Source organism: Bos javanicus, chromosome 3 (genome assembly GCF_032452875.1).
Source record: "Bos javanicus breed banteng chromosome 3, ARS-OSU_banteng_1.0, whole genome shotgun sequence".
NCBI lineage: Eukaryota > Metazoa > Chordata > Mammalia > Artiodactyla > Bovidae > Bos > Bos javanicus.
Window position 1 is genome coordinate 52,337,584 of NC_083870.1, and position 23,402 is coordinate 52,360,985.

At 35.4% G+C, this 23,402-nt stretch overlaps 1 protein-coding gene and 1 pseudogene across 3 annotated transcripts in view; one reads left to right on the forward strand and one right to left on the reverse strand.

The window, feature by feature from the left end:
* Nucleotides 1-23,402, forward strand: part of HFM1 (helicase for meiosis 1) — a 110,962-nt gene that overhangs the window by 7,520 nt on the left and 80,040 nt on the right. For all 3 annotated transcript variants that reach the window (XM_061411250.1, XM_061411251.1, XM_061411249.1), the window contains exons 3-10: nucleotides 542-851; nucleotides 7,636-7,901; nucleotides 8,158-8,205; nucleotides 19,576-19,646; nucleotides 20,087-20,219; nucleotides 21,083-21,234; nucleotides 21,781-21,858; nucleotides 22,050-22,208. In XM_061411250.1, coding sequence (XP_061267234.1) covers nucleotides 542-851; nucleotides 7,636-7,901; nucleotides 8,158-8,205; nucleotides 19,576-19,646; nucleotides 20,087-20,219; nucleotides 21,083-21,234; nucleotides 21,781-21,858; nucleotides 22,050-22,208 — 1,217 coding nt within the window. The remainder of the gene's footprint in view (nucleotides 1-541; nucleotides 852-7,635; nucleotides 7,902-8,157; nucleotides 8,206-19,575; nucleotides 19,647-20,086; nucleotides 20,220-21,082; nucleotides 21,235-21,780; nucleotides 21,859-22,049; nucleotides 22,209-23,402) is intronic.
* On the reverse strand, nucleotides 17,319-18,300 carry LOC133244294 (LIM domain transcription factor LMO4-like; annotated as a pseudogene).

Consider the following 23,402-nt stretch of genomic DNA (forward strand, 5'->3'; position numbering starts at 1 on the left):
CTAAAAAGGCCTCCAAATGCCTTCCAGACTTTCAAAGATACTTATAAAGTCTCTGTAAAGACACCTTTAAAGTTCCATCACCTTGATGAAAACATTCTATTATCTTAATTTTTGGGCTTCCCAGATGGTGCAGTGGTAAAGAATCTGCCTGTTAGTGCAGGAGACACAAGAGACATGGGTTCAATCTCTGGGTCTGGAAGAGGAAATGGCAGCCCACTCCAGTATTCTTGCAACCCACTTCCAGTTATGGTTATTTCTGTGGGTCAGAAATTAAACCTATTTTATAATATAGGCTTAATTTAAATTTCAAACTTAATTTCAATAATTCTTAACTAATTTCGAGTTATCCTTCAGTTATGATGTACCATAAGAGTAACAACTATTGTATTTCAAAATCACATATGGTATTACAGATCATTTTGTTATTTTCATATTCACCTAGTAAGCTCTTTTGAAAAATTTTATTAAATTTTTCTATCATCATTTTTAAATTTTGTTTTCAAGGAGAATGTGTAATAATTCAAGTGTTTCTTCTTTGTAGGTCAGAATAAAAAATCAAAAATGTTACCATCAAATTTAAAGATAACTAATGAAGACATAAATTATGTTTTACAAACTCAAAAATTCCAGTTTGACTTCCCTTCTAATGAATATGAAGAAGATGATCTAAATTTAGGAGGGGCAGGTAACAACGACTTACATGTTGCTGGCAAGCTGACATGTGGTTCTTCTCAGAAATGCAAAAATCACATTGGCACTGAGATAGAACTTGAGAAAAATGTTCCAGATGATACAAAGTTAGTTAATTCTGCACAAGATAAAGGAGTGAGCACGTCAGCCTTCCGCAAAAGGTAATTAATTAAATGAAATAAATGATATTCAGTGATACAGTTGAATATTTATGTGTATGTCCAGAAGTTTGAAGTATGATAGAATCTGAATGAGAAAAAAAATCAACAACAAATAGAGGTCTACTGTGTACTCAACACTCTTTTAACTGAGTTCTAGCCATAGGTTCTTGCCTTCAGAGAGCTTACAGTTTATCGAGGGAAAGGCAAGTAATAACTAAAAATAATTAAATACTTTTTGTATGACAATTATTTTGATGAGATATATGGCTAGAGCAGAGGTTCTCAAACTTTTTGTTTTTAGGACCCCTTTCCACTTAAAAATTATTGAGGATTCCCATAGAGCTTTTACTTTTTTGGGTTATATCTATTGATATTTAACCATATTATAAATTAAAGTGATGGGGAAAAAGTGTTATGGAAATTGTTTTGATCCTATGAACTCTCTGAATCTTGACCGTCATTTGAGAATGGCTGTTAATATGGGATCCTAATCTGCTGCACAATCAGGGAAGATGTTCCTGAAGAAATGATTTTGTAAGTTTAAGGAAGAATAAAGTCAAGCTGAGTGCAAATAAAGGAGAATGTTCCAGGCAGAAGGAATAGTCTGTGCAAATGGACTAGAGCTTGGCTTATTCTTAGAAATTTTTATAGTTTAAAGTGAGAGAGAATGAGAGCATGCTAAGAGACAAAGTATGGAGGGGCCAAGTCATTCAGAATCTTGTAGGGAGTGAAACATTTTGTACTTTTAAGGTAGTGCTTATTAAATTGTGGCCTGTGAACTCACTGCATCAGAATCACATGGAGTGCTTGTTAAAAAATTTGGATTCCTGGTTCCTTTCTTAGATCTGTTGAATCACACTCTGGATCAAGGTGGGGATGGGACCGAGGAATCTTCATTTTTAACACATTTTTTGAATGATAGTTAGGCACACAAAAGTTTGAGAACTGTTGCCCTAAGGTCCTGGGTTTTGAGCAGAGAGGTAAAATTAGATATTCTTTTTTTATTTAAAGTCCATTTTTGCCCCAGTAGGATAAATTAGAAGAGAACTAGAATACATTGTGAAGGGTCATTTAGATTATTTTATTAGTCTAGATGAGAGAAAATGGTAGCCTGACCTAGGACCTGAATCCTAGATGTCTGGCTTGAACCAGATTGATGAAGGATGATAGTATTCTTTCATGATGTAGAAACTGTGAAGGAAGAATAGAGGAAGGTGATGAGTACAAATTTGTACATGTTGTTTTAAGTACTTACAAAATGTCCAAATAGACAATTGGATATATGGGTTTAGGATTCAGAAGAGATATCATTGATAGTTTTTGTTTTTTCTGTAACATAAGAGATGAAGTCATCTGTGGAATTTGAGGGGGAAAGTAGAGGTATTGAGCAAGTATGAGAAGGGTGGAAGAAATTATGGAAAATGGGAAAGCAATCTAATTAGAATAATGGTAGAATTGTTGGACATTGTGAAGGTCCCAGTTGAGGTTGATGTCTGTGAATTTTTAAATAAATTTTATTATGATGTAATTCACATATCGTAAAATACATTGTTTTGAAGTGTACAATTTATAGGTTTTAGAATAGTCACAGACTTGTGCAACCATCACTACTACACAATTTTTGCTGCCCCAGACTAACTCTGTACTCATTAAGTTACTCCCCATTTCTCCATCCCTCACTCAGCCCTGGCATTTACTAATTGTTTTCTGTTTCTGTGGGTTTTCCTATTCTAAATATTTAATATTATAAGTGGAGCCTTTTCTGTCTGGCTTCTGTCTCTTAGCACAACATTTTCAAGGTTCAACCATGTTCTGTCATACATCAGTACTTTATTCTTTTTATGGCCAGTAACATTTCATTGAATGGGTATATCACATTTTGTTTATTGATCTGTCAATTGGTGAACTTTTGATTTGTTTCCACTTTTTGGCTATTATGAATAATGTTGCCATGAAAATTCAGATGTAAGTTTTTGTGTGAATAGGGTGTTGACCTCCTGGGAAGTCAGAAATTGAAATACAACTTTATAGTTGGTTTTCCTTATCTGTATATCTGCATCAGTGGAGTCAACCAACTCAGATTATATAGTATTGTAGTATTTATTGAAGAAGAAAAAAATCCGAGTATAAGTAGACCAATGCAGTTTAAACTTATGTTGTTCAAGGGTCAAATGTATTTTAATTCTTTTGGATTTATACTTAGAAGTGGAATTGCTGGGTCATATATTAACTCTATATTTATCTTTTTTTGAGAAACTGCCAAATTGTTTTACAAAGTAACTATGCTGCTGCTGCTAAGTCGCTTCAGTCGTATCGGACTCTGTGCGACCCTGTAGACAGCAGCCCACTAGGCTTCTCTGTTCCTGGGATTCTCCAGGCAAGAATACTGGAGTGGGTTGCCATTTCCTTTTCCCAAAGTAACTATACCGATGAACAATTTCACTAGCAGTATATGGAGTTTCTGAATTCTCCACCTCCTTGCTAGTACTTGTTGTCTGTCTTTTCTATTATAGCCATACAAAATGGGTGTGATGTATGTCTCATTGTGGTTTTGATTCATGTATTTCTGCTGACTAAAGGTTTTGGGCAGCTTTCCATGTGATTATAGGCTATTTATATATCTTATTTGGAGTAGTGTCTATTCAAATCCTTGATCTGTTTTTAAAATTGTGTTGTCTTTTTATTGTTGAGTTGTAAGGGTCCTTTACTTATTCGGGTTGAAAATCCCTTATCAGTTATATGAGTAGCAAATATTTTCTTACATTCTGTGTGCTGTGTTTCACTTTTCTGTTCATATCCTTAGCTGGCCAAAAGTTTTTAATTTTGATGAATTCCAATTTTTCTAATTTTTGATTGGATTTTTGGTGTCCTATCTAAGAAACCATTGCCTAATCCAAGGTTGTAAAGACTTACTCCTACATCTTCTTCTAAGATTTCGCTCTTACATTTGGGTCTATCATCCATTTTGAGTTAATTTTTTCAGTATAGTACAAAGTAGAAGCCCAGCTTCATTCTTTTGCACATAGATATCCAGTTGTTCCAGCACCATTTGTTAAAAGCAAAACAAAACTGTTCTTTCCCCATTGAATGACATGACACTTGCACTTATAATCCATTGGCCATGAATGGAAAGTCTGGAGTGTTTTCTTACCATCCATTTATCTGACTCTTCAATATCAATTGGTGTCCAACAATACAATTCAATTTTCTTACTAACTCCTAGAGTTAGCATCAGACTGCAAGAGTTAAGTAAGGATTCAGTCCCACAAGACTACCCTACTTCAAATGCCAGCCACAAATAGGGTGACAGGCTACCCAAATTTCTGCCTTGCAGTCTACAAATTTGGGAGTTCCCACTACTGTGCATTCGGTATAACACTTTGCTAGAATTACTCACAGATTTAAAAAAGCATTTTACTAAGGATTACCAATCTGTAAACATGGGATATTTCCACTTATTTAGATTTTCTTTAATTTCTTTCAAATATATTTTGTAGCTTTCAGTGGACAAGTCTTATACTTATTTTGTTACATTTACTCATAAGTACTTATTCTTTTTGATGTTATTTTAAGTGGAATTTCAGATTGTCCATTGAAAATGTATAGAAATACAGTTGATTTTTGTATATTGATTTTGTTTCTTCAGTCTTGGCTGATGTGAATTTGAATTTGAATATTATTCATCTACCTAACAGTTGTGCTTTTTTCAATAGTGTTCTACCACTTGACTGCAATTATGAAAATATAGTAGATAGATTTACATAGAATTTCAGATTTGCAAGATAAGTATGATAAAAGTATAAAAGGGGAGAGGGGTTTAGAATATTGATAAGAGAGTGATTGAAAAGATATGTCATGGTATTAAATGCATTCAAGGTACCTGAGAAAAGTGAAGGGGAAGATGGTTTGGGAGAAAATAAAGAGGTTAATTATAGTAATTTTTTTCTTTGACCTCATTAGTACCTTGAGCAAACAAGCTAAAAGGATAGGAGGTTGTGGTCAGAAAATGATTTTTTAGAATTGTTGTTTTGAGAAGAGGATAATGGCAACATCTAAGGCGGGAGAGTAGGTGACTGAAATCAGATGAGGGAGAAAGTTACTAGAGATAAAAGGCTAAGAAACGTAGAGGGTAGAATTTTGAATGGGTTGTCTATGTAGATGGTAAAGTAACTCAGTTACTCTGGGAGATGGTGAAGGACAGGGAAGCCTGGCGTGCTGCAGTCCATGTGGTCACAAAGAGTCCGACTAGACTGAGCAACTGAACAACAACCACCCAGTTTATGGAAGAGCTTGTAATTAAGAGGAAAAGATTCTAAAGGGAACAGAGGTTGATATAGGATATATGCAATGAGGAGGAATACAATGTTGCATAGCTAGACAGCACAGATACTTTTGTGAGAGAGTAGAAACATAATAGTGTAAATTTGGTGTGGAGAAGAAATGTGAGAGAATTAGCAGTTTGTCCACTTAAGAGTTTTTTTAAGAGCGAGAGTTTTCCAGGGCAAGTAAATATTTTTGTTAAGACCAGGAAGTAAATATAAAATTCAGTAAAGAAGCACAGGACATAAGAGAGTGTGGCGTGGAAGAGCCAAAGGACCTAGGGAGAATATGAAGTTCAGGGAATTTAAATAGTTGTGTGGATAATATTTTTACAGTTGGAAAAATCTATTTCAAACTCTAACTTTAAAGTCATACAGATAGAAAGTGGAGGAGCTTTTGATTTATACCCAGGTTTGTCTGATTCCAAAATCTGTGCTTTTAAGTGATATCACAGCATATAGCACTGTTGGTATCAGTGTTTTCCTTGTTTTCAATACCATTTTAAAATGGGATTCTGTTGTATTATGAAAGATTAACCATCTGCTTTTGAATTTTCTGTCTTCAAAAACAGAACTGCTACCATTGGACGATGCAGCTCTATAGTTTGTTTTAGAATACATGTCTCTAGTTTTTTGAAAGATTCGATTCAGTTCAGTTCAGTCACTCAGTCGTGTCTGACTCTTTGCGACCCCATGGACTGCAGCACGCCAGGCCTCCCTGTCCATCACCAACTCCTGGAGTTTACTCAAACTCATGTTCATTGAGTCAGTGATGCCATCCAACCATCTCATCCTTGTCACCTTCTTCTCCTACCTTCAATCTTTCCCAGCATCAGGGTCTTTTCAGATGAGTCAATTCTTCACATCAGGTGATCAAAGTATTGGAGTTTCAGCTTTGGCATCAGTCCTCCAATGAATATTCAGGACTGATTTCCTTTAGGATGGACTGGTTGGATCTCTTTGCAGTCCAAGGGACTCTCAAGAGTCTTCTCCAACACCACAGTTCAAAAGCATCAATTCTTTGGGGCTCAGCTTTCTTTATAGTCCGACTCTCACATCCATACATGACTGTCTCATACAAAAACTTGGGCTTCCCTGGTGGCTCAGATGGTAAAGAATCTCCCTGCAATGCAGGAGATGTAGGTTCAATTTCTAGGTCAGGAAGATCCCTGGAGAAGGAAATGGCAACCCACTCCGGTATCCTTGCCTGGGAAATCCCATGAACAGAGGAGCCTTGCGGGCTGTAGTCCATGGGGTCGAAAAGAGTTGGATGCAACTGAAGTGACTAACACAAAAAAACCTGTCATTAAGAGTAATAGTGAAAATAACAGAAAATATTTTGTATTCGTATCGTAATTATTTGGGTGTCATTCCTTACAGAATTCTGTAAGACTGATAACCTGCTGTCAGCTCTATTACTTATTCTATAACTTGCTGCTGCTGCTGCTGCTGCTAGTGTTGTATTATTAGGAATCTTATTGATTACTTCTTCCCTTAGGGCTATTAAGGGAATCCATCCATTACTTTGATGGATTGTCTTTGAATCAGTCAACTATAGTAAATTACAATCATAAAGATGGCCTTTCTTTGTTTTACAGAACTTTGCAGAGAGCCATTTCTTACACTCAAGTGATTATTGAACAGTGCTTGGGAAGTTGGTGCTAGTTACTGACAAGAATCTGTCCACATGGGCTGCTCTGTAAGATTGCTTCAGTGTTCTCATGTTATAATGGCTAGGTCTCCTCAGAATGAATGATTTAAGAGACTATGTGGAAGTGACAGTCTTTTATGACCTAGCCTTAGATGTCACATGCTTGTCCTTCCACAGCACTCTGCTAGTCTTATAGGCAAGTCCTGATTCAAAGAAGGTAACTCCAAAAAAGTGAGCACCAGGATACAAGGAGCATCAGAGCTGTCTCAGAGGCTGGCCACCACAGATGGATTTATCTGAGTTTTAAGAAAGTGAAAAGACATAATTAGGTGATAAATGTAGCAAATCATACTTTAGAAGAATGATTAGCTTTTGTGTTCTAATAAGCCATAATTGGTAAATTTAGCAAATCATACTTTCGTAGAAGGAGAAGGCAATGGTAACCCACTCCAGTACTCTTGACTGGAAAATCCCATGGACGGAGGAGCCTGGTAGGTTACAGTCCATGGGGTCGCAAAGAGTCAGACACGACTGAGAGACTTCAGTTTCACGCATTGGAGAAGGAAATGGCAACCTACTCCAGTGTTCTTGCCTGGAGAATCCCAGGGATCGGGGAGCCTGGTAGGCTGCCATCTATGGGGTCACACTGAGTCAGACATGACTGAAGTGACTTAGCAGCAGCAGCAGCACTTTAGGAGAATGATTAGCTTTTATGTTCTAATAAGCCATGACCTATAGGTATTTTTAAAGAAACCAATTTTATCCTAGTTTTTTATGTTCTAAGTAATGATTACATATGCAAAATTTTTTGCAGGTTATTTAAAATATCTGATAATACACATGAAGATGGTTATTCCAATGACAGTGCAAACTTGGACTCTAATACTGGCTCAGTGAAAATTGTCCAAACAGAAGTGAACAAAGGGAAATCATGGAAAGATAGCAATAGTAAGCAGAAACCTCATTATTCAGACTGTAACATTTTGACAGCCACTGATACACTTTTTGCTTCTGAAATCAGAGAAGGCATAATCAAAGCACCACTTTTTCCAGTTGCATCCCAGCCTCGTACAGTTCAAGGTAATTTCTTGCTTTTTTTTACTTTATTTTATGAGTACAGTCTAGTTTGTATTTCTTAGTATAGGTAAGAATACAAAAATAAATTTGAGTAGGTTGTTACTCTATGTGCAATTTATTATATTGCATTTTTTTACCTGTGATATAATATTGTTTTATCTATTCTTTTAGTAAAAAGTTTATACAAATTCTATTGAAGTAGCTTTTATGGAAAAGTTTAAAAATATCCGTAAGAATGTAGGATTTTTTTTTTCCCTAGGGGTAACAGAAAAAAGTTTAGATTCCTTGAAGGCTGTCACAGAAATTCGTATCCTTTAAAGTTTTTTACTACATTAGCATTATATTTGATGTCATAATTTTAAAGCATTTTATTTTCATTGCATTTCTGTTTGTTTTGGCTGACAGAGCAAAAGAGGGAAATGTGGATCTTTTGGGTCATGTAGGAGTCCCAATATGTGTGATAGTGCTGCTGAAAGTGTCATCTGCAGACTGGTGCCAGTTGTGAACTGTTGGTTACCAGTCAGTGGCAAGTACAGATATGAGATTTATATTATGGAATGAACTTTTAGCATATTTACTTACAGATTGATACAGATAATTTCTTATTTTTTAGGTATTGGTATAAACGTGGGTAGGGGAAATGACTGAGAATGGGATATTCTATAGATTGGGGACATTTTTACAAACTGAGTAATTTTTGAAAGAACCTAGTTTGTAGTTTATACTATTTTATATTTCTGGGCATTTCCAATGTAAATATTTTGAGTATGTATGTTTTGAGTACGTATCTGAAGGTAACATTTTTTCTTTGATAGTTTGTGTATGTCTGTCACACTATATTTATTCTATTTTATAATTCATCAGCTGTTTCTGTGACTATTTCCCTTTGACCTATGGACTCCTTGAAGGCAAGGACCAAACCTTGTGTATCTTCTTATGTTTAAATACATTGAAAGCCATATAAAGTAGGGAAGTTGTTCTGGCAAAAAAGTAGCCCTGAGGAAGGGGGAGGATAAGAAAGTATGGAATATGTTTGAAAAGAACAAGAATTCCAGCTTGGGTGAAAAAAGTTATGATTAAAGGGTAGTATTCATGTTGATGTATGGCAAAACTAATACAATATTGTAAAGTAATTAGCCTCCAATTAAAATAAATATATTTTAAAAAAGGGTAGTATTAATAGAAAATAATGATGGTTAGGTATATTAGGATTAGATCATTTAATGCCATGAATACCAAGTCAGAAGTTTTTGCTTTTACTTTTTATATATTTATTAAGCCATGAAGAGAAACCATGAAGTATTTTTGAGCAAGTCAAGTTACATTACCAAAACCATGCTTTAGGATTATGGAATTAGTGACTCAAAGCTGGAGAATGTTCTAGAATCCACAAAAATAATGATCTAGTTGGCAAAACAGAAACTGAATTTCAGATATTAGGTAGTTGAGCTGGAGAAATCTAGGGATGAGTGATTCTTATCCTGGGTATCCTGAGGACTGAGATAATTCTGAAGTATAGTTAGAAAATGTTTGCTTGGCCACTTGTGAAAAGTTGCCTTCAATGCAGATAAATGAGTGGGTGGAATGGGAGGAGCAGATTATAGAAGGGTTATAATTGATGATATAATAATGTCACACATGGCTAGCCATTAGTGCTCCTATTTACCATGGCATCTCAATCTCACTGCATTTCCTTCTGTCTGGTGACCTAAATAAATTCTGGTGTGGGAATGTAGGAAACACGTTAGCAGTAAACAGTTAGTTTCATTATCTGTATGATGGGAAATTCTTATCCCATACCTGAACTGGCCATATTATGACACTTACTTTTGAAGCGTTTTAAAGATTTTCTTGCTATCTTAGCACAGCTGAAGTGGTTCTACTACTTAGGTCTCTTTGTTAGTTAAGACTGCTGCCTACTCTTGTGTCCCTTGTATCATTTTCTGTCAAACTCACTGAACTTACTATACTTTATTGTTTCCAAGTGTGTATTTAAAGTGGAAGACTGTATCCTACTCATGATAATGTGAGACTTTGGGGACTTCTTGGACTTATTTTCTGATTATTTTACAGAATTTTGCTATATTTGAATCCTGAGGACTATAGAAGTTTGATCACATTGATCCTGCCACAGTACTTTGTCATTTTCAGGTCTGCAGACATCCCCTCCCCCCCATACACTATTATAACATATAATTACTGGGAGACTGCTGAGAATTTGTTGGACAAAAGGAAAAATTCGGTATCAAATGTTGATAGAGATAGTAAATGATGTACTTAGTAGTTGAGTTTTCTCATAAGCTAGAAAACTGATTTTACATCTACTCTGAATCATAGATTCATTTTTGCAAGTGTAAATTGACGTGGAACTACCTAATGAGAGAAAAACCAGCATGATGACCAACTTGTGGGCTTGTTAAAAATAAATATTTTAAAGGAAGAGATATATTTTGAAGGAAAAAATGAGATTCATTCAAAAGCTGATGGATTGACAAACTTAGTATTACGTTTTTGTTTTGGAATGAGTATTCTGACATAGTATACAACTGAAAGTAAACTAAAGATTTGTGAGTTATCTGCTTGATTTAATATATACAAACCTGCATAAATTGAGTTCTTACTATGTGCCAGGTTTGTGATATGCCAGTTAAGAAAACAGACAGTGAATTCTTACCCTTGAGAATTAACATTTTTGAGATGGAGGTGGGGAACAATTGTAACAGTATATAAATAAGTCCTATGGTATTTTAGGAGGTGATAAATAATATGAGAAAAGAAAAATATGGGGCAGAGTAAAGGAGATTAAATTGGGAATGCTGGAATAGACGTTTAGGATTAGAATTAAATAGAAGAATTAGGATAAAGAAAGAAAAGTGAAAGTGAAGTCGCGTCCATCTCTTTGTGACCCAATGGACTATACAGTCCATGGAATTCTCTAGGCCAGAATACTGGAGTGGGTAGACTTTCCCTTCTCCAGGGGATCTTCCCAACCCAGGTCTCCCGCATTGCAGGCGGATTCCTTACCAGCTGAGCCACAAGGGAAGCCCAATAATACTAGAGTGGGTAGTCTATCCCTTCTCCAGTGGATCTTCCCGACCTAGGGATTGAACCAGGGTCTCCTGCATTGCAGGCAGATTCTTTACCAACTGAGCTATCAGGGAAGCCCAGGAATCAGGGTGGGTCTTTAGAAAAAGAAGCTGGAGGAAATGAATCAGAAGCAAGAGTAGTAGACACATGAGGTCAGAAACACAAAGGTGAAGTGGGGAGGCAAGATTATGTAGGGCCTAGTGGCCATATACTTTGAGAGAAATGGGGGAGTTTGAGCAGAGCTGTAATGTGCTTTGGTATAACTTTTAACAGGATCACTTACCACAATCTGTCAAATTTTTTATATCTTTATAAAAATGTAATTGCTTAAATAGCTACATACTTGTATTCTGAAATGTATTATCTGTTTTATATCTCCTAATAGATTGTAACAGCCTCAGTTTCTGGAACTCACCTTCTTCTTTATTTACAGCTTCCTCAGCTTTCTAAATCTAGTAATGTATTCTGCATAGTGTTTACTAAGTGTAGTTGACAAATGTGACTCAAAACTAATAAGAAAACCATGTGAGTATTAATATCTCCCCAACTGGCAATAGACTCTTAACTTGGAAAGGAGACAGTTTATTCTTTATATCTACTACTATTTTTGAGCTTTCTTAGAGAAAGGCTGATTTAAGTTCCTGTTGAGCCAATATGCTGATAATTGCAATTAAATCCACCACTTAGCACAACTAAATTACCAAAAACAAAGGAATTAAGGGATTAAGTGACCAGCAACAAAATATATCAGCTAATGAAACATAATCAACAGTTAAAAAAAATGAAATTTGGGATTTTAAAAAAGAGATAAAAATCAAGTGGCCTAATCAAGATGAATAAGAAAAAAATATCACTCTGGAAAAGATAAACTTCATGCTTAGTTCTGATATATTTTCACATATATGTTTGCATCTCTTCTGTCAGATCTTATTGTCAAAGTATAAAGGCAATGCCAAAGAATGCTCAAACTACCACACAACTGCACTCATCTCACATGCTAGTAAAGTATGCTCAAAATTCTCCAAGCCAGGCTTTAGCAATATGTGAACTGTGAACTTCCAGACGTTCAAGCTGGTTTTAGAAAAGGCAGAGGAACCAGAGATCAAATTGCCAACATCCACTGTATCATGGAAAAAGCAAGAGAGTTCCAGAAAAACATCTATTTGTGCTTTATTGATGATGCCAAAGCCTTTGACTGTGTGGATCACAATAGACTGTGGAAAATTCTGAAAGAGATGGGAATACCAGACCACCTGAACTGCCTCTTGAGAAACCTATATGCAGGTCAGGAGGCAACAGTTAGAACTGGACATGGAACAACAGACTGGTTCCAAATAGGAAAAGGAGTACGTCAAGGCTGTATATTGTCACCCTGCTTATTTAACTTACACGCAGAGTACATCATGAGAAATCCTGGGCTGGAGGAAGCACAGGCTGGGATCAAGATTGCCTGGAGAAATATCAATAACCTCAGATATGCAGATGATACCACCCTTATGGCAGAAAGTGAAGAGGAACTAAAAAGCCTCTTGATGAAAGTGAAAGAGGAGAGTGAAAAAGCTGGCTTAAAGCTCAACATTCATAAAACAAAGGTCATGGCATCTGGTCCCATTACTTCATGGGAAATAGATGGGGAAACAGTGGAAACAGTATCAGACTTTATTTTTTGGGGCTCTAGAATCACTGCAGATGGTGACTGCAGCCATGGAATTAAAAGACGCTTACTCCTTGGAAGGAAAGTTATGACCAACCTAGATAACGTATTGAAAAGCAGAGACATTACTTTGCCAACAAAGGTCCGTCTAGTCAAGGCTATGGTTTTTCCAGTGGTCATGTATGAATATGAGAGTTGGACTGTGAAGAAGGCTGAGCGCCAAAGAATTGATGCTTTTGAACTGTGGTGTTGGAGAAGACTCTTGAGAGTCCCTTGGACTGCAAGGAGATCCAACCAGTCCATTCTGAAGGAGATCAGCCCTGGGATTTCTTTGGAAGGAATGATGCTAAAGCTGAAACTCCAGTACTTTGGCCACCTCATGCGAAGAGTTGACTCATTGGAAAAGACTCTGATGCTGGGAGGGATTGGGGGCAGGATGAGAAGGGGACGATGGAGGATGAGATGGCTGGATGGCATCACCGACTCGATGGATGTGAGTCTGAGTGAACTCTGGGAGTTGGTGATGGACAGGGAGACATGGTGTGCTGTGGTTCATGGGGTCGCAAAGAGTCGGACACAACTGAGCAACTGAACTGAACTGAACTGAACCCTTGGATAGTCTTGTTTCTCTACAAGGACCTTATAAGTTCTTTTCAGAATATGGAATGTGCCTGGGGACTGGAATAATTTAATTCCTCCTCCACCCCAGCTTTATTAAGGTATAATTGACAAATAAAATTATATTTAAAGTGTTCAATATGGTAGTTTGATAAACATATACATTACAAAAGTTTCCCACCATCAAGTTAGTTAACACATCTGTCACTTCACATATTTACCTTAAAAAAATTTTTTTGGGTGAGAACACAAGTTCAACTCTCTCAGCAAATAATACAGTTATTTTCAACTCTACTCACCATTTTATACATTAGGTCCTCATATCTTAATCTTCTTATAGCTAAAAATTTGTATTCTTTTACCAGCCTCTGTTTCTCCTGTATCCCCGGCCCCTGGCAACTCATTTTTATGAGTTTGACCTTTTTTTTTTTTAGGATTCCACTTGTAAGTGATACCATGCAGGATTTGTCTTTCTCTGTCTGACTTAGTTCACTTTGTATGATGTTTCATCCATGTTGTCACAAAAGGCAGAATTTCCTTCTTTTTAAAAGCTGAATAATAGTCTGTTGTATATATTTTTTCTTTATCCATTTATTTCTTAATGGTTAGGTTGTTTCCATGGTTTAGCTACCGTAAATAATAACTGCAGTGAAATCAGGTGTACAGACATTTCTTTTTTTTTTAATTTTATTTTATTTTTAAACTTTACATAATTGTATTAGTTTTGCCAATTATCAAAATGAATCCATCACAGGTATACATGTGCTCCCCATCCTGAACCCTTTGAGATACTGATTTTGTTTCCTTTGGATATAACCCAGGGATTGCTGGATGATATGGTACTTCTGTTTTGAATTTTTTGAGGAAACTCCATACTCTTTTCCATAATGACTGTTTTGATTTATATCCCTACCAGTAGTATACAAGGATTCCCTTTCATCCATGTCCTTGCCAGTATTTATCTCTTATCTTTTTGATTTGTAAGTGTTAGGTGCTATCTCATGATTTTGACTGGCATTTCCCTAGTGAACAGGGATGATGTGGTGACCTTTTCATGGGATGATAACCTTTTCATGTGCTGTTAGCCATTTGTATGCCTTCTTCGGGAAAATGTCTGTTCAGATCCTTTGCCTATTTTTAAACTGGATTATTTGTTTTTTGAGTTTTGTAAGTTCCTTGTATATTTTGGATATTAACCCTTGGTGGATGTGTGGTGTGCAAATATTTTCTCCCATTCCATTGGTTTCCTTTTCATTTTGTTGATGGTTTCTTCTTTCTACAGTGCAAAAGCTTTTTAGTTTGATATATATTTAAACTCATTTATTTTTGCATCTGTTGCTTTCACTTTTGGTATCAAATCCAAAAAATCATTGCCAAAACCAGTGTTAAGAAGCATTTCCCCTTTGTTTTTGTTTAGGAGTTTTATGATTTCAAGTCTTCTTTTAAAGTCTTTAATCCATTTTGAGCTTATATTTGCATATGATGTAAGATAGGGGTCCAGTTTCATTCTTTTGCATGTGGATATCCAATTTTCCCGTCACCATTTATTGAAGAGATTATCCGTTCCTAGTTCATGGCTCCTTTGATGAAAGTTAATTGACCATATTGGCGTAGGTTTATTTCTGGGCTGGATATTTTGTTCCATTGATCTATATGTCTGTTTTTAATGTCAATATCATACTGTTTTGATTACCATAGCTTTGTAATATAGTTTGAAATCAGGGCATATTATGGAAACAAGGCTGGAGAGCTTTGTTCTTTTTTGTATTTATTGCTTTGGATTTTTTTTTTTTTTCTTTAGTGGTTTTCTATGAGTTTTTATTTGTTTTTCTATTTCTGTGAAGAATGCAGTTGGAATTTGGATAGAGATTGCATTGAATCTGTAGATCACTTAGAGTAGTGTGGACTTTCAGCAATATTAACTCTTTGAATCCATGAACATGAAATATCTTTCCATTTATTTTTATCTTCAATTTCTTTCATCAATGTCTTATAATTTTCAACATACAGATCTTTTTACTTAAGTTTATTCTTCAGAATAAATGTATTCTTTATTGACCTTTTCTGTTGTTTTTCTGGTGTTTCTTTTTATTTATTTCTCCTCTAATCTTTGATATTTCCTTTTTCTGCTAACTGTGGACTTATTTTGTTCCTCATTTTTTAGTTTCTTGAGGTGTGAAGTTAGATTGTTTATTTGTGATTTTTTTTTTAATTTTGGTACTTATCACTATAAACTTCCCTCTTAGAACAGCTTTTATTGGATCCTATAAATTTTGGTATGTTATGTTTTCATTTCATTTGTCTCAAGGTATGTTCCCTATTGATTTCGTCTTTAACCCTAATGGTTGTTCAGGAGCTTGTGGTTTAATCTCCATATATTTGTGAATTTTCCAATTTTCTTCTTTTAGTTGGTTTTTAGTTTTGTGTTATTGTGATTGGACAAGGGGCATGATATGATTTCAGTCTTCTTTTAAAACTTTATTAAAACTTGTTTTGTGCCCTAACTTATGATCTATCTTGGAGAATGTTCTATGGGCACATGAGAAGAATGTATATTCTGTTTCTGCTAGAAGGAATGCTCTGTGTATAGTTGTTTGATCCATCTGGTGTAAGGCATAGTTTAAGTCCAGTGTTTCCTTGCTGATTTTCTTTTTGGATGATCTATCCATTGTTGAAAGTGGCATCTTGAAGGTCCCTACTATTATTGTATTGCTGTCTATTTCTCTCTTCAAATCTGTTAATATTTGTTTTATATATTTAGGTGTTCCAATGTTTGGTTTGCATAAGAATTTACAATTGCTCTATCTTCCTGATGAATTAACTGCTTTATCATTGTATAATGACCTCTTTGTCTCTTATGACAGTTTTTGTCTTTAAGTTTATTTTGCTGATATAAGTAGAGCTACTTTACTATGTGCTGATTTCCATTTGTATAGAATATCTTTTTCCATCCCTTTGCTTTCAAACTATGTGTATCCTTAAAGCTGAAATGAATCTCTTGTAGGTAGCAAATAAGTTAGTCCTGTTTTTTTTTTAAGTCCATTCAGCCACTTTTATGTCTTTTAATTAGAAAATTTATTCCATTTACCTTTAAAGTATTTATTGATAGAGATGGACTTACTATTGCCACTTTAATGTATTTTGACATTTTGTGTTCTATTGCTTCTTTCTTCTCTTGTTCTTTTCCTTTGTGATTTGATGATTTTCTGTAATGGTGTGTTCTTGCTCTTTTCTATTTATCTTTTGTATCAACTGTAGAGTTTTGTTTGTAGTTACCTTGAGACTTCCATTAAAAAGTCTTACAGTTTTAACAGTCTCTTTTTTTTTTATTTTTTTTTATTTTTTAAACTTTACATAATTGTATTAGTTTTGCTAAATATCAAAATGAATCCACCACAGGCATACATGTGTTCCCCATCCTGAACCCTCCTCCCTCCTCCCTCCCCATACCATCCCTCTGGGTCGTCCCTCTCTTTTAAACTGATAAAAAATTTGAACACATACAAAAGCTCTACAATTTTATACTCCCTCACATTTTGTTTTTGATGCCACAATTTATATCTTTTAATATTGTGTATCCAATAATAAATTATTATAGATACAGTACTTTTATCTTCTAACCATTATACTGGAGTTGTAAGTGATTAACTACCTTTACTAATTAGCATCCTTTCATTTCAGCTTGAAGAATTTCCTTTAGCATTTCTTGTAAAACTGGTTTAGTGGTAACCAACACCTTCAGTTTTTTTTTGTTTTTTGTTTTCTTTTAAGCTTTTATTATTTAAATATACCATACTAGAGCAAATGTCTCTGAAAATATCACAAATAAAAGATTTTTTTTTTCATTTAGCAAATTAGAAGTGGGAAATTTCTACATAGTAGCTGCTATGAGCCTGATTTTTTTTCCCATTTTTTTTTTTTTTGTCTTTGCCATGGCAGTAGCAACATTAGGATAAAAACACTTATATGTATACATACAATGTATTTTACAGAGATACAATAAAAGTGTTTGTGATAGAATATCACAAAAGCCACATCTCTTTCCTTTATCTCATGTTCAGTTTTGATTGAAACACATTTCCTTACAACACTTAAATATACAAAGAGCAAACAGAATGTTGTTAAGGTAAAACACAGGGTACAAACTCTGGCCAGTGCCCTGCTAATTGTTAATGAGGGTAGAAAGCAAATTTGAATGCTTCTTTTAATTAGCTTCATTAGTCATTTCCCTCTTCCCAAGCTCCCTCCCCTCCTCTCCCCCCACCAAAGATATCCTCCAGTGGATCTTTTTTCATTTTCTCTACAGTCTCCCATTAGCTCAAGTTCACGGAGTCCTTAATGTTCATATTCAGTCATTTTAATACACCCATAAATGCGGGAAGAGCAATCAAGACTCAAGAAGGTGCAATGGCATGGAGCTGGCACTGGTGCTAGCTACAAAGGTGACTTGTCTACTGAAGACACATGGGATCCACCTGTGATAAACAAGATCTAAGATGAAGGCACGAATTTTGCATTACTCTGACCTTTTAGCAGACCTTCTGGTCTGGCAGTAGTGGATTGCTCTGAAGTGAATTCAAATGGCCATTGATGAGAGCTGTAGGTCTATCATGTTCACAAAATAAACTGCCATTGATGTAGTGAAACTGATCTCCCGGGACCAGGCGATTCCGGCAGGTAGAGCATGTAAAACACTTTAGATGATACACATTGCCTTGGGTCCTCATGACGAGTTTACTCGCAGGGAATAGACAGTCCACAAGCACTGCAAGCACCACTATTCCCAAATAACCTAATGTAGTCATTTCTGCAAAGGATCATGCTGCTCTTGGTGTAACAGGACGTGCCGATGTCGCCCAGCTGCGCCTGGCAGCAGGAGCACTTGAGGCACCGGCTATGCCAGTAGCTGTCCATGGCACAGAGCAGAAAGCGGTCTGCAATCTTGCTCCCGCAGCTTGCGCACAGCTTCCAGGAAAGGGAGCTGGCCGTCAGCAGGGGCGGCTGGGAGGTGCTGTCCGGATTCACCATGGTCTGCTTTTCCCCTATCTTGCAATATTGCAAAAGGGGACGGCGGCTGCTTTTTTTTTTTTTTTTAACGCGCAGCTCTGAGGCTGAGTTGGGCAAGGGTCCCACGTAAGTGTCCGGCGGCGGGGAGCAGAAGTGTCAATCTCGTTCTCGCCGTTCTTCTCTGGCTCCGCGCGAGCAGCTGCAGGAGCCCTCGGCACGTGCAGCACGGCGCAGCGGCAGCAAGTGCTGCTACACCTTCAGTTTTTTTTTCTAGCAAAACCTCTTCAGAATTGAAGAAAAACTTTGCTACGTAAAACATTATTGGTTGGCAGTTTTTTTCTTTCCACACCCAAAAATTATCATTCCACAATCTGCTCCACCAGGGTTTTGCTGAAATATTCACTCATAGTCTTATGGGAATTTCTTTGTAATGAGTTGCTTTTCCCTTGCTGCTTTTAAGGTTCTCTCTTCGTCTTTTGTTCAGCAAGTGAAAGTGAAAGTTGCTCAGTTGTGTTCAACTCTTTGTGACCCCATGGACTGAATAGTCCATGGAATTCTCCAGGCCAGAATACTGGAGTGGGTAGCGTTTCCCTTCTCCAGGGGATCTTAACCAACTCAGGGATCAAACCTAGGGCTCCCACATTGCAGGTGGATTGTTTACAAGCTGAGCCACAAGGGAAGCCCAAGAGTACTGGAGCGGGTAGTCTATCCCTTCTCCAGTGGATTTTCCCAACCCAGGAATTGAACCAGAATCTCTTGCATTGTAGACGGATTCTTTACCAACTGAGCTATCAGGGAAGCCCTTTGTCTTTAACTTTTGGCAATTTAATTACTGTGTGTTTCAATATGGGTCTCTTGAGATTCACCTTCTCTGGTAATTTCTGGGATTTTTTTGGATCTGGATGTCTGTTTCCCCATGCTAGGATAGTTTTCATACATTATTTCTTTAAATAAGTTTTATGTCTTTTTCTTCTGGGACCCTTATAATGTGTATATTGGTCCACATGATGTTGTTCCATAAGTCCCTTAAGCTAATTTCACTCTTTGTCAATCTTTTTGGTTTTGCTCCCCTGATTGCATTAACCCCAATGTCCTGTCTTTTAAGTTCACTGATCCTTTCTTCAAGTTGAGCCTCTTGGGGTGCCATCTCCATCCTTCCCTCTGTAGCTGTCTGTTCCTTTCTTATGATGCCAAAATACAAGTATTAAAGCCTCGAAATTAAATATTGTCAGTCAATATTGATTTAATTTTTCAGTTGAGTAACCCGTTTTTAAAATTTTGAAATATTTGACTCCTTAATGTCATTCTCAGCTGCTAAATTTAGAAGTATTTTCAAAGAATTTCCATATTTCAATTATATACAGTCCAAAGCCTTTGATGATGTAAGTATTTTGTTTAATTATTTACCTGTCTACCTTTTCTTACTGGATTGTGTGCTCTCTAAGGACAAGGACCAGATCACATTCACTTTTATGTCCTTAGTACTATCAGTGATTGGTACATTATAGGGGCTCAAAAAATGTTTGTTAAATGAATGCATGCAATTTTCATAGGTGGGTTGTTTAGATTTATAAAAATGTCTCTGAATGCTAAATAAATTATTTACTTCTAGGTCTAGCATATTACTTTGACAAAACTTGATGATAAATTATTAATAGTATTAATTTTTGAGAGTGGCAGATGTAAAGCAAGCTTATTTTAGTAAGTTTAGAAGTTAAGATGTTTGAACTATTATTCCATAGACTCTTCCTAAGGCATATTTTCTAACAAACTGAGAATTCAAAAATTCTATCCTATGATTGATTAAATTTTATTTTTTTAGCTTCTTTATACAGATAGGAATTTTGTGATTTGTGCTCCAACTGGTTCTGGGAAAACTGTAGTGTTTGAACTAGCTATAACAAGACTGTTAATGGAAGTACCATTGCCATGGTCAAACATTAAAATTGTTTACAGTAAGTATCTGTATATTGAAAAAGTAATAATTAATCATAATAATGAAAACCCATTGAGGTAAAAGTAAGAAATAAGTTCAAATTCAAGACATAAGAATTATTATTTAGTTTCTCATACTTTTTAAATAAAGACATATCATATTTGGATCTTCCCAACCCAGGGATTGAACCCAGGTCTCCTGCATTGTAGACAGACACTTTACTGTCTGAGCCACCAGGGAAGTCCTATTATTTAGTTTCTCATACTTTTTAAATAAAGCCATATCACATTTGGTCCTGTTACCATTGAATTCAAAACACATTTTCCCAGATTTCAAAACATATTTTCCCAGATTTCCCTCTTCTCTCCTTTTTAACATATATATTAAAAATTTTTTCATCAAAAAATATATGTGCTTAGTCATTCTGTCATGTCATGACTCTTTGCAACCCTGTTGACTGTAGTCTGCCAGGCTCCTCTGTCCATGGGGATTCTTCAGGCAAGAATACTGGAGTGGATTGCCATACCCTCCTCCAAGGGATCTTCCCAACCCAGGGATTGAGCCCAGGTCTCCCATATTGCAGGTGGATTCTTTACTATCTGAGCCATGAGGGAAGCCCCCCCAAATTTATACACATGGTTAAAAAAAGACGATGATCATAAATGGTGATAATTTCCTGTCTTACCTTTCTTCACTATTAGTTACAATTTTCTCTTGTTAGTTCTGCTCAGTGATTAACTTTATATATCTGAATATGTTTATGTTATTAACTTTTAATGTATAAATATTAGGTGGTATCTAGATGTGTGCTAACTTTATTAACATTTGTGAAAATAATTTTTAAATTGCACTGACATTCAAAATGGATATCTTATATTGCAGTGGCACCAATAAAAGCCCTGTGTAGTCAGCGTTTTGATGATTGGAAAAAAAAATTTGGACCAATAGGATTAAATTGTAAAGAACTCACTGGAGATACAGTAATGGATGACCTATTTGAGATTCAGCATGCCCATATTATTATGACAACTCCAGTAGGTGTTATTTATATATATTTTTTTGTTGTTTAGAAAATATCTCTTTCTCTTTACCATGAATAAAAACTAAAAGAAAACACAAAGTAGAAGAATGTATTTGCAATGTGAAGCAAACAAACAAAAAGTACTACTGTTCAGGGTATATAAGGAACACTAACAAGTCAATTAAGTAAAAGATAAACAATTAAAGGGAGTAAATTGGCAAAAGATATGGATAGGCAGTTTGTTATTGTGGACAATTTATAATCATACTTGTTGCTGTATTCTTTTATCCAAATGTTATGTATTATAGAGGGAGGACCTTGGCAGAGCTTAAAAAGGGTAATTAGACTATAATTTTGAGTAAAAGTTAAAAATAAATGGGGGTTCAGTTTTTTAAACGCAGTATTATCAAAATTCCATAAGTCTCTTTGGATACTTTTAAGACATCAATATTAACTAAAATATTGCCCATCATCTGTAATATCTTAAAATTTTATCAATATCTTAATAATACTTATTACAATTCCTTATCATATTAAACCACTTGCATTTTTTTCCTAGGAAAAATGGGATAGCATGACTAGAAAATGGAGAGACAACTCTTTGGTCCATCTGGTTCGATTGTTTCTCATTGATGAGGTAGTGAACACATTATTCACTTTCAGATATAAACATGAAGAGATGATTTGAATGGACAAACTCTATATGTGCTTTATCCCTTCAAGGGGAAAATGCTTATTTTCTTAGGGAAGTGTGTTTAATATTGTTTTACATTTTAGTTGACTAGATAGATTTTTGTTTTTAGCTAATGAGTCTTAATTTTTTCTCAGGTACATGTTGTAAAAGATGAAAATCGTGGACCAACTCTTGAAGTTGTAGTCAGCAGAATGAAAACTGTGCAGATTTTATCTCCTGCTGTAGAAAATACCAACAGTATTATTCCAATGAGATTTGTGGCTGTATCTGCAACGATTCCAAATGCTGAGGACGTAAGCTAGAATTTTAATCTATCAGTTTTTCTTTTTATGGCTTAGTGAAATATTTGATCTTAGAGAAAAGTGAGGAGTTTTTTTCTGTAAATCACCTAACCAATTTAATTGGAAGGTATGTTGTGGAAGGTTATGGTTAGATCTCATAGCTATGACAGTATTAAGGCCGTGAAATTTGGTTGAGTGGATTTAATAAAGTATGTTTGGTGCAAGTCCATTGTTTATTAGTATCTAAAAGTCATAATTTCATGGATTTTAGACATTTCATAAAAAGTTGGCTAATATGATTGTTGTAACCAGCTGACTCTAGTTGTCTAGCAAATATGATAGAGAATAAAAATAATTAGTATTAGTTGAATGATTGCCACCCACCTCCCCCATTTCTATTTGCCTGGAATTGTCGTAGGCACTCTTAATAGATGCAAAAGTGAAAACATATAGACCCTGCTCTTCAGGAGGATCTCAAAGTTAATAGGGTACACGAACAGGTAAAGAAATAATTGTGCAATATTATACTTTCTATGACAAATACATGTCCTACTTTTTTCTTCAGTTTTTTGGCAAGCTTGAAAAATAGGACAGTCTCCCTCTGCTTTCTCACTCCTATTTACTTAACAGCCTACTTGTAAGGTGACTTGTTCCCTCAGCTAATTCTTAGAAATTGTTTTCATAAAAGCTGCTATACAGTATTCTCTAATCCAGTGTAAAATTTTGCCTTTACTCTAACACAATTAATCATTTTTATTTTTAAAATGACAACTTGTTTTGCTTATATTCAAAACTAATAGAGAAAATTTTAAAGTATGTATAAACAACAAAAACCAGCATTTGTCCTTCTAGATGTATTGATGAATTCATAATATGCATACTCATTTATGACTTACATGCTACTTTTAAGTGTTTCCATGTCAATAAATGTTATATTCATTTATACTTCTACCATTAGCTATTTATCTGTAGTCTAACACTGGATAATATAATGAAATTATTGTTATTATTACTTATAAATAGTTCTCATTTGTTATTGAAAATGGTACCTTATTTTAAAATTTTGTACTGCTTTGATTACTACTGAAGTAAATATTTTTAATATTTTAGTCAATCACTTTAAGTTCTTTTTGTTTTGCAACTTGTCAGGTCATAGACTTTGTCCTTTTTCACATTGGGATACTAAACTTTTATATTGATTTGTAA